Source organism: Quercus suber, unplaced genomic scaffold (assembly GCF_002906115.3).
Source record: "Quercus suber isolate HL8 unplaced genomic scaffold, Cork oak 2.0 scaffold_184, whole genome shotgun sequence".
Classification (NCBI taxonomy): Eukaryota; Viridiplantae; Streptophyta; class Magnoliopsida; order Fagales; family Fagaceae; genus Quercus; species Quercus suber.
Genome location: NW_027069642.1, coordinates 470,585 through 488,327, shown reverse-complemented (window position 1 = coordinate 488,327; position 17,743 = coordinate 470,585). Strand labels below are relative to the sequence as shown.

General features: G+C 36.7%; 1 protein-coding gene across 1 annotated transcript in view; it reads right to left on the bottom strand.

The window, feature by feature from the left end:
• Positions 1-15,989: 15,989 nt before the first annotated feature.
• LOC111996032 (mannan endo-1,4-beta-mannosidase 2) overlaps positions 15,990-17,743 on the bottom strand; it is an 8,415-nt gene continuing 6,661 nt past the window's right edge. The window contains 3 exon segments of the mRNA XM_065778484.1: positions 15,990-16,198; positions 16,200-16,423; positions 16,838-17,066. Coding sequence (XP_065634556.1) covers positions 16,031-16,198; positions 16,200-16,423; positions 16,838-17,066 — 621 coding nt within the window. The 3' untranslated portion in view covers positions 15,990-16,030.

Sequence of the window (17,743 nt, the reverse complement as noted above, 5' to 3'; positions counted from 1 at the left end):
TCGACCATGCTTCCATGGCTGACTCATTGTACGAGTCCTTTCCCTTGGGATGCTCCAGGAGGTTGCCTTTGATGGCATGCTGCTCTTCCCTTCTGTGATCTTGGTTCGCCGAGGACAGGATCGTCTTCAGCGATGTTTCATGGCACCTTGGACTTGTTTATTTCATCCTCAGACATTTCTTCCTCCTCGGCTTGGACCTTGGGCTTAGTATAAAATGGGTCGGGGTTGTCAAATTCTTTGACACCACAATTAACATAAAATAAAAAAAATAGACAATTTACATTTTCTACCTAATAATAATATTCTTACAAGACTTTTTAAAGAGTTAAAAAAAAAATATATAAGAATGACTATCAATAAAATTTAAATTATATATGTAAGAATTATACTATGCATCTAAATGTATATCTTTTTAAGTATATCCATGCATAGGCATGGAAGTTACAAGCTAGTTAAATAGATAATTGGATTAAGATTTCGTGCATAAGATGTGAAACCCAAATTATTCCTTAAGTATTGAATTTACACCCAAGATAACTGGATTAAGATTTCGTGCATAAGATGTGAAACCCAAATTATCCCTTAAGTATTGAATTTACACCCAAACTCATTTAAACCAAATCCATTGACATCTTTAATGGGTAGCACGTAACAAAGTGGGTTTCAGTTAGCTCAATTGATAAAGTATTTGATAATTGAAAAAGAGATATGGGGTTTTATCTCCACCTACACCAAATACCGATTAGTGTCTTGGTTTAATGTAGGGATTGCAATGGGGAGGGATGAGGGTGAAGATTCCATCCTTCAACCCCATCTCTGTCCCATTCTATATGATAGGGAAAACTTCCTTACCCCATCCCCACCCCTTGAGGCCCCGCGGGGACCCATCTCGCCTCATAAAATCCTACTTCGTGTTAATTTGCCCCACAATTATTACAATTTTTTTTTAATAAAACATGTTTCATTAATATAAATATACTTGAAATTACAACTAAATTTATTTCATTAAATCAAAATAATTTTTAACAAGAACTGAATAATAGTATTATTCAAGCGTATAACAAGACAATATCACGACAAAAATAAAAATCTTAATATCCATGCATTTAAATAAACTAGTATTGATCTGTTTTTTAAATAATAGGAATTTAGGGTTTGAAAAGTTTACAATTATAGCCCTTATCAATATGGAGCAGGGCTAAAATATCTAAATCCATCCCCGGCCTGCCTCGTGGCAAGGGCTAAAATCTTGTCCCATCCTCCCACCACCGATGTGGGGTGGGAAAAACCCACACGTGTAGGTGCAAGGGAAAGGGAAAAATTAAAATTGGAGTTGCCACCTAGTTATATGGTCTACGAACCATGAATATAGCGTCTTTTCGAGGAATGACTTTTGATCTTACTACCAGAGTTTGGGTTCGGAGTTTAGGTATGCTTTTAGGATGGTGTTAGGCACCCAAGATCGCCCAACCCTAAGGTTGACCTCCTATCATTGTGTTCTATATCTTAACCCTATTAAAAACCATTTAAATACTTGTATTCTAGACTCACACACACACTAACATGCATCTAGCAAATAACATGGCATCTTTAACCCTAAACACATACTTATCCATCTATCCAGACAAAAGAGAGCCAAATATATAAAAGAAAACCCTAGCATTCATCTAATAAGACAGCAACTTAAACATGGCAGCAAGCATATCATCAAACAAAACATATAAAACACAAAACGTTAACGTACTAGAAACCCTAATAATACATCTAGAAACCCTAACACAAATGCATGAACATTGCTAATGCATGACTTACCCTTTACTTACCTCTTAGCAACACAACACCTATGACATCAATGCGTGAACATGTGAATGAATGTCGTAGCATTAAAACTAAGAAAACCCTAACCTAAACCATAATCTAAACATGTGATAATAACAAACATGTTAAGAGGTAAACAAACGGTCATGGGGCTTGAAACATATGGAAATGAGGCTTATACAGAAAAACATGTAAAGGCAGAACAAAACAAACAAAAAATTAGGGTTTTTTGGGTAACGGCATCACGCACGCTAGAATAGGTCTGCGTACGCATGAGTTTAGCTTGCGTGTGCAGGCTAGATCATGCATACGCAGATCTTTACCCAAAGACCCTAATCAACACAGAAATAAAGCAAAAACCAAAAAAGTAAAATTTAGCAACCTATCATTCTTAAAGACAGAAAGAAAACCTAAAACTAACCCAAACAAACAAACGTAAACATAAATTAAGCAAAAGAAACAAAGATTAAAGCAGAAAATAAAAAGAAAAGTTTTTAAAGCATACCTTAAAGCAAAAGCTCCTAGGCTTAATTTTTTATCGTTCCCTTCAGTCGAATCTATCACAATTCAATAAAATAGTGATTAGTAATCTTAAACTCAAAGGATTGGGACCAGAAAATGTCTCAATCAACTAAAAAGAGACTTGAGGGTGTTTTGTGAAAAACTCCCTTTTGATTCACTATTTTCTAGTGAATTTTAGGTTTTTCTTTTGGGATTTCTATGTATTTTAAAAATGTACCATATAAGGCTTTTTATAGTTGAAAAAAATGGGTTTGGAATAGCTCCTAGGCGATGTGAGATTCATTCCAAACCTCAGCCATTATTGCAGAAAACTTGCTTTTCATATACTTCTAAAACCCTAGCTGTGTATACAAGAATGTGCTTACGTATTCAAGCGCGTACGCATGTTTTAGCTCACGTATGCAGGGCGAGGGCCACTTTGGTCATTTAATTTTTCAAAAATAGATTTTTGTTCATTCAAAATGTTATATTTTACATTTTAACACTCTTCAAGTCAACTTGATATCTAATTGGGCTCTAAATTAGTCTAATAATAAAGAGCACAATTATCAAAAGTGGACCCATAAGCTAAAACTATATTAAAAAAAAATTGCACATAACAAATGACTTGTATTATTTTAATGTATGGTTGAGGGTGAAGCACTGGCGACTCCACTTTAGAGTCAGGGTGGTCACAAGACCACCCTGGCTTGGAAAAAAATCATTATTATATATAAAATTTTATAATTTTATAGTTTTCTTACCTTTAAAAAAATGTGTGACCACCCTCAATTTTTTTTAGGTCCAATATAATTAAACTTTGGATAAAGTTTAGCAATAAACTTGGTTGTAGATTAAGACTACAACTCCACTCAATATTTTTTTTTTATTGGATAAGAATTTTAACAATTCCATAATTAGATTTTTTTTTTCTTATATCCTTCATGCTTGCAAAACTTCAAGAAGATTAAAGATAAATAGCTTATGTTATTAATCAAATATTTAATTTATGAGATTTTGTAGTCTAAAATTATACGCAAAAAATAAGTTTATGGATCAAATAATAAAAAACATCTGATGGACATGAAACTTGACATGTGTTTTAAGAACATAAAAAAAAAAAAAAAAAAAAAAAAAAAAAAAAAAAAAAAAAAAAAAAATGAAACTTGACATGTGTTTTAAGAACATAAAAAAAAAAAAAAAAAAAAAAAACATACAATTCAACAGTTAGATTTTCAAAATATGTAGTCATGTTAATTTGTTTAGTGAAAGTTGTAGTCTTAGGCTATATGGTGAGCATTTTTGTGATTTTGGGCTGGACTATCTCCTGTTGTATTGTGGCCTAAATATTCTGGATAGGAGAGTTGGGACCGGTCTAATTGTAACCCACCTCAAATTGGCTTGTGCGCAAATTATGCATCGTTTGCCAAAACTTTAATCACGTGCCCACAACAAATGTAGTTGCTATAAAAGAGTCACAGCAAACAAATGTGATAAAACAATGATGAAAGAAACAAGTTACTATTAAGGAAAGACAAGCGAGAAATCCTTAGTCAAAACAGGAAAAGAAGACACATTCTGGGTGAGGTTACAAAGACAAGATGAGAAGTAATAACAGTAAATGAGAAAATTGAAGAATGAAAGATCAATTTGCCACGTTTAATTGTGCTACGGGCCTAAGGCCAAGGAGGAAACCACTTCCTCAATGTGGATAACTTCACAGAATGATCCTGTCATGGAAATTACCCACTTTGAGGGAATGGGCTTGAATGGTTTGCGCCCAAATGAGTCTTTTTTCCCTAACAGAGGGTAGGCTTTTAGAAGGAGAGAAGAGATTAGCCTATTGGTGCATGTCTGCCATTCTACACTTTGTTTTCTCTTCTTGATTCTCTTTTTCTTCTCTGTTTTTTGTTATTTCTGATTCTTTATCTCCTCTTTTCTTTTCTCAGTGCTTACCTATCTAGTAATGTTGTGATTCTCTCTTAGTGGTTACTATTGTCGTGATTATGATCCCCCCTTATTGTGCACGGCAATGGTCCTTTATATATTGCTTGCCGTGACTGGCTTTTACCATTTTAGCCTTTAACTACCTTTGTCCGGTCTGGGTGTCCTTGCCAACCACCACTAGTTTGTCAGCTGTTCAGCCACCATCACTTACCTATGCTAGCTATGCCACTCCCCATCACCAGACAAAGAAGATTATTTTATTTACTTGCTCACCATGACATTCTTATCCACCACAGTGTGGGTGTTCTATCTTCCTATCTCTTATGGTATGCACCTAGTAGTTCCAACTCATTTTTACTTCTTTTAGGTAGTACACCATCCTAGTAGGACATTTCCCTCAAAAGAACCTGAACAAGAACCCCAGAATAGGCTTTCCCCTCTCCCCACCACCAGACCATACCCTCTCTTACCTCTGACCCATGACCCACCACTTCTTGTATTGGCTAGGTACAAGCTAGTGATGTTTGGGCCTTGCGCATGCTCCACTTCTGTGTACGTCTAAAACCTATCTGCTGCTTATGCGTTTGCCGTGGTCTAGAAGCTTGTCTATGCATTCTGCCACTCATCCTTGACCCCTTATGGCATGAACTGCTTTCTAATTTCTCATTCCTTACAACTTGCTTCTTTTAAGGGCTGGCCCTTGCTTGATTATGGACTTTTCTTCCTTTAGCCTATTCTTTGCTCCTTCCATAATCCTGCTGCTGTTTTCTGCCATATCACTTTGCTGTTCCTGTCGTGGTGTTATTTGACTCGTGCCTGCTGGGCCTCTTTGGGCCTGCTGCCTATTCTTCTCTCAATAACTCAATATGGTCATTGGTTTTATACTCATGCTACTTTGGGCTTTTCTTGACCCATTTCATTGCTTGTGGGCTCCTTTATCCCATTTCTTTTTTCTTGAACATCCTTGGCCCGTTTGCTTTCCTTGAGCATCTTTGGCCCATTTTCTAATTCTGCATACCCATGAGTTTTTACTAACTCCCTTGGGCGTCCCTGGACCAATTACCTTATTCCCCATTCTTATGGCTTGTGGGCTTCCTATCAACCCCTTATTTTCTTACTTCATGTTGAGTGTTTCTTTTTACGTTTCTTGTACCTTAGACACGTGTCTTGATGTTATTGGACAACGCTTAGTCTAGGCTTTTTCTAAAAATGAAGTTAGGCTTAGCACTCTGTGGAATGGGCTCCAAAGTACCATTCTACTGCTACCAATTTGTTCACAACCATTGAGTTCAAGTCTAAGGGAAGACATTACAAAGTGGGTTTATCCTCTGTTTCTGCTGTAGAAGGAACTTTTTTCAAGTTTCTGCCATAGGACTGACTTTTCTGCTGTGCGGTAAAACGTTTTGCTATGCAATAAAATCTTCTGCTGTGCAATAAAACTTTCTGTTGAGCAATAAGGCTTTCTGCTAAGTAATAAAACTTTTTGCTGTGCAGTAAAACCTTCTGCTGTGCAGTAAAGATTTTTACTGCGTAGTAAAGCTTTTTGTTGTGCAGTAACACCTTCTGCTGTGCAGTAAAGCTTTCTGCACTTTTTTGCAACATGAATGACTACTCTTCATTTTTTTTTTTTTTTACTGTAGAAATACTTTTCTATTTCTTGCACATAAAAAAAATAAAAAAAAAAATCTAAAACTCAAAGAAAATACCCGTCAAACAAATGTTAGTTTAAATGGGTTAGCATATTCTCAAATATATATACATACATACATACATATATATATATATATATATATTTATACTTATTCACATATACATATATAAAATATATGGTAGAACATAAGCTACAATGCATATGTGTAGATACTTATGGTAAGATAATGATTAGTTTGTGTCAAAAGCAAAACACGTAATAACAAAGAAATATGAAAGTTTCAGCAGAAAAGGTTTAGCTAGTATAATAGCTAACATAGTAAATATAATAAAATGTGCTATAGTAGAATAACTAGTACAACAAGTAAAGATACCACAGTAGGACAACTGATGTAGCAAATGTGATAAAAACGTGCTACAGCAGAATGATTAAATACAGCAGATATAAGTTCCAACGAGTGAAATCAAATATATTTGCAATCAAAATCAAGTATTGAATCTTCCCATAAGATAAGTAAACCAAAAAAGAACCCAAACCTCAACTTGAACAACCTTGTCATAGGCTTTTGGCATCAAAGTTGTGCATTTTGGAGAATCGGTCTAAATGGCTACTAGCTATTACTTTTGGGGACTTCAAAGTGTGGGTTTGCTAAGAAGGAGGGAAAAGATGGTCTATTGATGCATGCCCCTATTCCTAACGTGTTTTCTCTCTTCATTTTACCACTTTCTTTCTTTCTCTTTGTTCTTTTTACTTTTAGTTGCTTATTACTCTCTTGTCGTGGGTTGTTTTTCTCCCTTGGGTATTTTCCCTTTTGAATCCCCCTCTCCCTGGGTGCCTTTCTTTCTAAGTGTCTCTTTTAGGTTCTTACTGCTCTCTTACTATGGGTTCCTCCCCTTAGGTGCTTCCCCCTTTCATCCATGGCTACCTTTTTCTTTTATAGCGAACTGATTCAATGAGATTTCTCCCTTTTACCCCTAGGGCTTCACCAACTATTTTCGGCTTGTTGTGTGTATTCCTTTAGTATTGCCCACCAACCCATTGGTTGCCTGACCACCACCTCTACTTAGTATACATTTACTGCACCACTACTCATTTCGTGACTAAATTCCCTTTTGTTTGTTCTTGCTGTATACCTCTATCTCTAGGTTCAAATGGATAAGGATTGGGCTATCTCACTACCTAGCTCTATGGCATGCATCAGATGGTCCCAACCATCTATTACTTCTTTTGGGTAAGATACCATCCCAGCAAGGTATATTCCTAAAAGAAGTCACGGCGGGAAACCAAATATAGACCCCTTTTTCCCCCACTACCAAACCACACCCTCTGAATCCCCTTGACCATGGGCCCGCCTCCCTTGTATTGGCTGGGTACAGGTTGGTGGTGCTTAGGCCTTTGTGTGCTTGCTCCACTATCTTATGTTTTTGTCTTCTTTCATTCCTACGCCATTTCTACTGTAGCAGATTAGCTTTGTTTTGTTATGCCGTGTGTCTCTGTCTTAATTCTTCATGCGTTTCCTAATGTGTTTGTCATTTCCTTTAGTTTGCTTTTCTTTCCTTCGCACAATTCTTGCTACTGACACTTCTTGTTATTCTTTGTTTCTTTTCAGCGTACTTTTTCATACTAGTTTTCACACCTATCTTTTATAGGATTTGGGTATTTGTGGGCCAAATAATGTTAATTGGATCAAAAGGGTCATTTTGTTGCAAATCTGCGTTTTGCTGTAGATCGCTTTCCCTTGCACTTCTTTCTTTGGACCTTTCTTGTTCTTCGGTTTTCTTGGTAGGTCTTTGGGTCTTGATTTTCATTAGGCTTTCCTCTATGTGGGCTTTAGGATACAGATTCAAAAAATGGGCATTAACATTCAGCCCCCTGAGCATATGGATTGCTCTTACGATTCATATGTGGAAACTTATGCAGTTTTCTTTTGCGGGTTGTTTCACAACTTACATGAGAATACTTCTTTTCTTTTCTTCATTGGCCTGTTGTTTCAATCTTTACTCTCCTTAGGCAAGTCGTTCTCTTTCTTTCTGCAAATTTATGACCCTCCAAGGGTAGTCAAAAAGTTGTTGTTCATGAGGGTGGTGGTTTTGTTATTGTCACCCCAAAGTGAGTTTGTTCAAAATTTTGCCTCGCTTTAGCTTGATTATTTCTGCTAATTTTCTGCATATTATTATTTGACTTGTGCCTGTAGGGCCTTTTTTGGGCTTGTTGAATGCTTTCCTTTTGCTACATTCTAGTAGCCCAATACTATCATGGGCTTGTACTCATGCTATTTTGAGCTTCCTTGGCTCATTTCATTGCTTTCGGGCTCTTTTGTCCCATTTTATTCTTTTGGGCATCCTTTGCCCGTTTCATCGCTTTCGGGCTCCTTTGTTCCATTTTATTCATTTGGGCATCCTCGGCTCATTCCAATTCTTTACCCCCATGGGCCTTTGTTAAGTCTTTTGGGCTTCCTCGGCCCAAATTACCACATCTTTTCTTTTGGGGTTTATGGGCTTTCTATCAACTCCTTACTCACTTAATTCATTACTTCAGGCCTCTTTGGCCCATTATTGCTTGCTTTTTATTTTTCATAATGCCCATGGATTTACTACTTTTTTCTCTTGGCTCCTTTAGGCCCGCTTGCTTTCTTTGAGGCTCATTTGCTATTTTCTAGGCCTACGATCCATTATTTCTAACATTTAGGCTTAATGGTTTTCTTCCCAATTTACTAGCTCTTTTCTTCCCATATTGTTGGGCTTTTTCCTACTATTGGGCCTCTTTGCCAAAATGGGCATCAACACTACCCTCATTCAAAGGGACTGTCATGATGATGATGTGTGCATCATTCTCTTCTTCATCATTCCTTTGCTTGTTTCTTGGTTTGCTTCTTGGAAATTTCTTATGATCTTGGACTTCTACAATGGTACTCATTTCTTTATGTTTGCAGCAATTTGTATACTTATTTCTTTACATTTCTGCAATAGCTCATACTCATTTCTCTGCTTTTGTAGGGATAAATACTCATTTTTCTAATTCTACAGAATATGTAGACACTTTCTGCTGCAATACATGCACTTATTTCTCTACATTAATGCACCTCTTACTTTGCTTTTGCTAGAGCAGCATCTGTACTGTATGAAGTGAAGGTTGTAGCAAATTCTGTGGCAGAAAAATTAGGCTTGACTGCTTCAGCTAACTTACTTTCCCCACATATTCCTTAGTATCATCTCTTCATTCTTCCACAAGTGTAGTTGCTCTCTAAGAATGGTCATAAGACACAAATGCTGTGGAATCCTTCCTTGTTGGGTTCTTCTTCATTATGATGTTTTACATTTTATCATCTTTGCAGAATGCTCAAAATTGGCTCTTTGGATTCTTTACTTCTTCTTTCGGCCAACTTCGCAAACATCACTTTTGCGGAGCAAGGATCCATCTTACGGTCTTCATTTTTCTTTTTCTTTTAGCCACTTAAGGTTGCTTCACTTCGGGCTTCATTCATTCTCTAAAAATAAAGAAAGTGTTGTCTTCTACTACCTTCACATCTAAGCCGGCGATTGAAAAGAGTTTCATCAAAATAGTTCTACCACGTTACTTTCTTCAAGTAGAGTTCTTTCACAAGAGGAAAGCTTCATCTAAGTGTGTAGATCAAAGGATGGCTTCGCTCACTTTTCTTGTGCCTTCTTCTTTTCTTTCCATTCACGTATCTTCATTTCTTTTGCTTAAAACAAAACGAAGAGCTAACATTGTAAGCCCTCATTATAGTAGAGTACTCTTTCATTTGCTGATAATACTTTTTGCTGTGTTGAAGAACACATGTATTCTTTGTCAAGATGAAGTTTCTATGAAAAAGTATGTTGGGCCTTGTAGAAAGGCAAGTTTCTTTCAGTGATGATGTATTTTTGGAGGGCCTCCTTATTCAGAGCTACTACTAACATGGGCAAATGTATTGTTCTAATAGTAGAGGACCTTTTTAGCCCCCAAGATCGTCAATACTCTTATACCTTTGCTGTTTGCATTGTGGGTTGTTTCTAATTTTGCCATAAATTCTTGTTTTTTTGCAAATTTGATCTTTCTGCAGAAGTGACTGAGTCTGCCACTCATTTTAAGGCACCTACAAGTGGTGCCACTATAGATGTTCTTTTTTCAAGGGGCAATGAGGATGCTTTCATTAGAAATCTTCACTTTCTTTTCATTCTAAACATTTTCTTTGTTATTCTGCCACATCAACTATTGATTCCTTCGTGTTTGCTTTTTTCTTCTTTAACATATTCTTTTTGTCATTCTGCCACAGCCGCTGTTGATCAGGATATCAGTGCCTCTTTGATGAAAGAGGCATAGATGTTGTTGTGAACTAAATCTCTTAACTTTGTTGTAGTCTTCCGCAAATCTTATTTCTCCCAATTCTTCTTTCTCATGTTGTTAAGCTTAGCAGTGAATTTCCAATTCTTGTGGAAGGCGGTCTGCCACTAAATGCGTTGCTAGAGAGATGTTTGGACTTCATCATTGATTTCCACCTTTTGTTTCTGCTGTGAGTTCCTTGTCACTCAGCTTTTTTGTAGAGCACTCTTAAAGTCTTAAAGTCTCACGAAGAGCATTTGTTTTCTGCTGTAGTGCTTGTTGGTTCACCTTTACGTAGGTTTTTGCTGGAGTGCTTGTAGGCCTTCTCTTCTTGCTTCCTTTCTTTGGTTCTTTGATATTTGCCACAACAAGGGTGGTAGAATTTCTTCTCATGGATTCATTGCTGCATAGACTTTATATCGTGTGAGAACTTATTCTCCAACTGCTAGTTGTTGCTTCTGCAGAAGATAGATGATATTGCTGCTTTATCACAGACTAGAATGTTACTTGACCATGATAGGTTGCAACAAATTGCATGGGTGTTGCACTATGCCATATCATGAAGTTTGAAGTTGCTACAGGTCAAGTGGCGAATGAATGCATACTTGTTGAAATGCCACAATCAATACTTATTTCGTAGTGGATAATGTTGTTGCTACATATTGATACTCTAAGCACTTTGCAGAAGCCTTTCCAAATTTGTTGCAGAATGGGCCTTAGCCCTCCAACATGTGAGATAATTGGATGAGTTTTTAGCATATTAAAGAAGGCTTTTTGTATTTCTTGTAAAATGAGATAGCCCCCAGCATGTGAGACAACTGGATGAGCTTGATATCACCTTCTCTTGGTGTTGATGCTCCATCATATGGTTCATGCTTTCTTCAGTAAAAAAATTAGATGCCATGGATCTATAAGTTGCCATATTGTAGAAATTCTTCGTTGCTAGAGAATTTGGGAAAGAGTTACTTACCAAGCATACTTTGGTTTTGTTCCACTGCAAGCACAATTACTTCCCATGTACCTTCTGCTACATATGATTGTGGCTATAGCTTTTCTGCAGATTCTTTCCAAAGACTTGCGATCATGGCTCCTTTGTGGGTTTGATTGAGTGTAGCCTCCATTATGGGCTTTCGCCAAGAACTCACAACCACGGTTCCTTTGCTAGTTACTAGCCAAGAATTCATAACCACGACCCTTTTGCTAGCTTTTGCTACTAAGACCCATATTTCATGGGTTTCTTCTTTGCTTGCTTTGAGTATGGGCATATTTAGATGGAGCTTGCTACGTCTCTTACTTCATGGTTGGCTAGAAATAGCCAAAAGTTAGTGGCTTCTAATATAGAATTTTCCCATGATGCACCCATATCTTTCTGTGACATCATGCTTCTTTATTCTTGTGGTAGAATGCCCTTGCAGCAGAACGCCTTCAATAAAAACTACGTAATAGTTTTTTGCAGCAATAAGATAAGCAACTCTATTCACGGTAGAATGTGTGTGGGCAATTGTTTTTGCTATTTCCCTCTTGTACACAAGCTAAAAGAAGGAGCTTTGAGTTTGTCACTATTGCAGAGTTCTTCTAGGATGTGACATGGACATCAATGAGCTTCATGACTTAAAGAGTGATAACGGAGTTGCATAGTTTGTAGAACAAGTAGTCTGATACATTCTTTCTTAGAAATATCATAAAGATCACGATCATTAATGCCACTTTAAGCATAAATCCTCTGAGGTGCTTCAAAGAAAACTTTTCAACTCTTCAAGGTTGTTGAATTGGTTTGCTAGCCCCGATAATGGACAAAAAGTAGTTTGCAAGCAGCTTCTAGATTTGGGCTTCTTTATGGAAAGTACGTAGTAACTGAGTAATTGGCTTCATTCTAAGGTCTGGATTTAATTTGGACACTTCACCACCTTGTCACATGCCTTTAATGTATTCTTTGGTTGAAAGTGGATGTTTCGATATTGCCGAATTGATTACTTATCCCTCCTCCCTTCATTGATGCTGATATATTTGTTGATGTAGTAGCAAAAGATTGCTTCAGCAAAAGTGAACATGAAAGGCTTTGTATGCACCTCTCTGGCTTTGCATGCACCTCTCTTGCTTTAAGAACAAGTCTCAATTTTGTTGAATAAGATCTAGACTCGAATTTCTTGCTGTAATAGAATTGTCCAGTACCCTTTTACACATCTTCACACTGTTGGTGTTCTCATGAATTCTTAATGGGGCAATGATAACCTTTGTTGTAGAAGAAAATCATGTTGGATTTGTGATTGCACTTAGAAAGTTCAAGAATTCTGCTACGAAATATTCTACCAATGAATATTCTACATTTCTTGGATTTTGCTGTGAAATATTCTGCCAATGAACATTCTGCATTTCTGGGATTCTGTTGTGAAATATTTTGTCGAAGGATTTGCACTTTCTGCTAAGAAATTTCTGCAGAAGGGCATTTTGCACTTCTGAAAAAGTTTGTTGAAGGATACTTCACGGAGGAAATAGTGATTTGCACCAGTATAGTAATGATGAAAGTTTTGCTTTGGCTTCTATAGCTTCATTTTTGTTTCTAGCTTTTGGTTCTTAAGGGGAAGTAGAGCTAGAATCACTAGCATAAAAAAATGATTGAAACCTTATGAGGGAATGAAGGGATTTTTCTCTTCTAAATGCTGAACCCGAAGGTGGAGATGGAAAGAGTTTAGAAACCTTCTAGTGTTTGCTTAAAAGAAATGAGAGCAAAAAGGTGATAAGTGGCTTAGAAAGCTTTTAGGAGAGGTGCATGTTTGAATAAGTGGCTTGCCACATGTCTCACATGCATAGCAAGGAAAACAAGTGGCATTTAAAGGATAGGACCAAGTATTGTAAAGGCCTTCTATTATAGAGTTCTCAGGATATTTCTGTTGTAGAACTCTATGGTGTTGTAGTGATATTTTGCTACTACATTTTGAGGCAATGCCATTGAGCTCTATGATGGTATTGTGGTATTCTACCACAACATTCTGCTACAATATTCTACCATAGCATTTTTCTCACGATACTACTCTGTCTTAACGTTGCTATGTTCTGCTACAGATTTCTACTATAGTACTGTCTTGTTATAACATTGCTGCATTTTGTCATAGAATTCTACTACGGTACTGTCTTGCTGTAACGTTGCTGCAATGTTCTACTTTAGAATTTTGCCACACTGTTTTGCTGTAATGCTGCTATGATATTCCACCATAGAATTTTGCTATGACATTTTGGATACTTTCCTGAGAGTATAGCTTGGAAGGTATAAGAACATTTGCATGTCTTGCTTTAGTAAGGACTTGGAAACATGTTTGCGATGGAGAAATATCTCATTCTCCGCATCTTGATCCCAACTCCCTAGTGGAGTCGCCAAAAATGTTGATGGTTTCTTTTTACATTTCTTGTATCTTAGACATGCGTTTTAATGTTATTGGACAACACTTAGTCTAGGCTTTTTCTAAGAAGGAAGTTGGGCCTAGTACTCTACGGAATGGGCTCCAAAGTACTGTTTTGCTGCTGCCAGTTTATGTGCAAACGTTGAGTCAAAGTCCAAGGAAAGATGCTGCAAAGTGGGCTTATCCTCTGTGTCTGCCGCAAAAGGAACTTTTCTCTAGTTTTTGCTACAAGACTGACTTTTCTACTTTACAGTAAAACTTTTAGCTATGCAATAAAATCTTCTGTTGTGCGTAGTAAGTGTTCTGCTGTACAATAATACCTTCTGCTGTGCAGTAAAGCTTTCTGCAACGTGAATGACTACTCTTCATTTTTTTTAATGCAGAAATATTTTCCTATTTCCTACACATAAACAAATCTAAAATCTAAAGAAAATACCCATAAAAAAAATGTTAGTTTAAATGGATTAGCATATTCTCAAATATATATACATACATACATATATGCGTATATATACTTGTACGTATTCACATATACATATATAAAATATATGGCAGAACATAAGCTACAATGTATATGTGTAGATACTTATGGCAAGATAATGATTAGTTTGTGTCAAAAGTAAGACACGTAATAACAAAGAAATAGGAAAGTTTTAGTAGAAAAGGTTTAACTAGTATAATAGCTAACATGGTAAATATAATAAAAAGGTGCTACAATAGAATAACTAGTACAGTAAGTAAAAATACCACAGTAGGACAACTGATGTAGCAAACGTGATAAAAACGTGTTACAATAGAATGATTAAATACAACAGATATAAGTTCTAATAAGTGAAATCAAATATATTTGCAATCAAAGTAAACCAAAAAAAGAACCCAAATCGCAACTTGAACAAACTTATCATAGGCTTTTGCCATCAAAGTTGTACATTTTGGAGAATATGCTTAAATGACTACTAATTATTATTTTTGGAGACTTCAAAAAGTGGGTTTGCTAAGAGGGAGGGAAAAGATGGTCTATTGATGCATGCCCCTATTCTTGCCGTGTTTTCTTCCTTCGTTTTACCACTTTCTTTCTTTCTTTCTCTTCGTTCTTTTTCCTCTTAGTTGCTTACTACTCTCTTGCCGTGTGTTGTTTTTCTCTCTTGGGTATTTTCCCTTTTGAATACCCCTTTCCCTAGGTGCCTCTCTTTTTAAGTGCCTCCTTTAGGTTCTTACTGCTTTCTTACCATGGGTTCCTCCCCTTAAGTGCTTCCCTCTTTCATCCATGGCTACCTCTTCCTTTTATAGTGAACTAATTCAATGAGATTTCTCCCTTTTACCCATAGGGCTTCACCAACTGTTTTTGGCCTGTTGTGGGCATTCCTTCAGTACAACCCACCAACCCATTGGTTACTTGACCACTACTTCTGCTCAAAATACATTTATTGCACTGTACACACAATTTTCGTAAAAGATAAATCACACGATCACGAAATAGTGTAACAAATAATCAATTTGTATTTGATTTGTATATATGTGAGTACAATCCTCTGTATGAATCTTTACAATGAAAGAGTACAATAAATTCCTCTTATTCGATCTCCAAGAAACGTTACGATCCGAAGGGGCTATCAAGCTTGATCTTGAATCGTGCTTTGATGTCTCCAAGTTGAATGAATAATTGAAGGTGCTTGATTTGATGCGAGGGCCGTTGGCTTAATCTCGAACTAGATTAAAGGAGAATCCCCACTTTGATTTGAAGAAGTAGGAATGGGCCTTGATGAACAATGAAATTCTCGTGAACTTTAGAGATGACTCTCTATTTTGGCAGAGTGTCAGTAGTGTTCTCTCAAAGTGTTCTTCCCTTTTTCTCACATGAGAAGCCCCTATTTATAGGCAACTCAATCGTATTTAATTTGGAGTTTTCTCTCAGCATTTATTGAGAGCTAATTATGGATTTAATTTAGTCTCCCATTTAATAAGCACTTTCCATATAGGTCTTTTCTTCTGGTATTGCCATATGGCTTTCTTATTTGATGTTGCCACATGGCTTGATTTCATTTGCTGATTGTCCACCTCATCAATTGGAGATTAATTTGATCACAAATATTTATCATAAATAATCGGACGGCTGTAAATACATCATAAAATTTTAATGTCTACAAATGCCCCCACTTCAAGATTCGGCTTTGCTCCCAATTGTCGTGCAAGGAAGACGAGGCTTGAAGTATTTTATTAATCTCCATTTGGACTAAGTTCACGGAAAGCAAGACCTTCATCCACGTACATGAAGGATTTAGACAGTTGACAGTTCACTCACGTATAAGAAGGATTTCAACTTGTCTTTTTTTTTTTTTAGACAGTTGATCCCCACAAAAGAATCAAATTTTCTGATAAAAGAATCAGACTTTCAGTGTCCCTCCAAGCACAATTCTTTCAAATATCCCTTTAGTTGATTCAGTCCTCGGATTCTAGCCAAATTGCAAGATTGTTCTGTTATCAGACTATATGTTGACCGCCTTTCCCACGGTACAATACCAAAATCATCATTATACTCTTCCATTCCTCCAACAAAAAAACTGCCAGACCAAAGCACCTGCCCCAGCCCGATTTTTCTTTGCAGATTTATAGATTACATCAAAAATAGTTTTATAAAACCTATCTCGCTGAGATGGTTGGTAGTCCTTGTTCAGGTTTGACAATCCAAATTCAGTGAACATAACAGGCTTCTTCAGTTCCCTGTCACCATCTTCAATGTGTGAAAGCATCCACTTTCTAACAAATTTAATTTTTTCGTCTAAGCCTTCCCATGAAACCTACCACAAAATTAATGGATGAATTGAAAACAGGTTAGGTGTACTATCAAGAAAAGACATAGCACCTTTTCAGGAATACAAGAAAGGTTTGAGAGCCACTTTGCAGCTCGAACATAAAACAGTCCCAAAGGAAACATGAACATTTCATTGGATTTGCATCAACGGATAAGCAATAACTAATACCGGACAAAATTGAATTAAGCCAAGTTTATATGCAAAAGGTTTAATTATTTTGGTTTCCAAAATACTTCCAAGTTTGACTTCTTTGGCAATAACAAACACCAGACAACATGGAATTAAGCCAAGTTTATATACGTCAGGTTTACTTATTTTGGCTTCCAAAACTTTTTGAAGATTTGACTTCTTTGGTAATTTGACACCATCAATTTCATAGAGTTTACAATCATGTAATGCTTACCAGTGGTCTGGGTAGATATGAACAGAGGCAAAATCAATATAAGAGATCTTGGAGTTGCGAATAAAATCAGCTCCAAGTCTGGATGCCCATTCTTCTGGGTTCATGGTCAAACTTTTGGGGGTTTTAGGACCATAAAATCCTTCCAAGCCAACGGTTAGTAGATGGTTCTTGTCAATTGATTTCACAAAAGCTGACATTTCTTCTATCCAATCCTGCAATTCCATGCCATGCAATAAATTCATACTCAAATATCAATCAATAACAGGTAGCAGAATCTCTCTCTCTTTTCTGCACACTGAGTTATTCAAATATAAAGCTTTACTCTTTTTTATATTTTAATATTCCCTCTAGACCCCAAAGCCCAAACCAGAAAGAATAAAGAAACAAAATAAGGAGCAAAAGTGATGGAGTGAGTTTATGAAAGGTCCTCATAGAATTTGAGCTTCATCCCCAATAATTCATGCCCCTTTTTTTTTTGGATAACATAGGGAACCTTTTTATAGAAGAGACCTTTGGACTCACCTTTAGTCAGTAAAACCTATGGGCAATTGAACCCACCTGCTAGAACCAGTTGTCGGGTAATCCAGGGGCATTCACTCCTAACGAGCTAAGTTGTTCACACTCATGTCCAACAGCCCCAATAATCCATGTGCTTATACTAATATTTGCAGAAGTAAGAAATTTTTTTAAAGAACGTGATGCTAGATAAAGAGACCTCATCATACAAATTAACAGAACTATATGTGGACCCTAAAAATGAGTTGCAGACCACCAACCCTCTTTTCTTTCTTCTAAATTTGGCAAAATAACCAGTGCAATTCATTCTAGAATACATATTTATACTAGCATCCCTACTCCGCCCCCACCCCCCCCCCCCCCCCCCCAACAA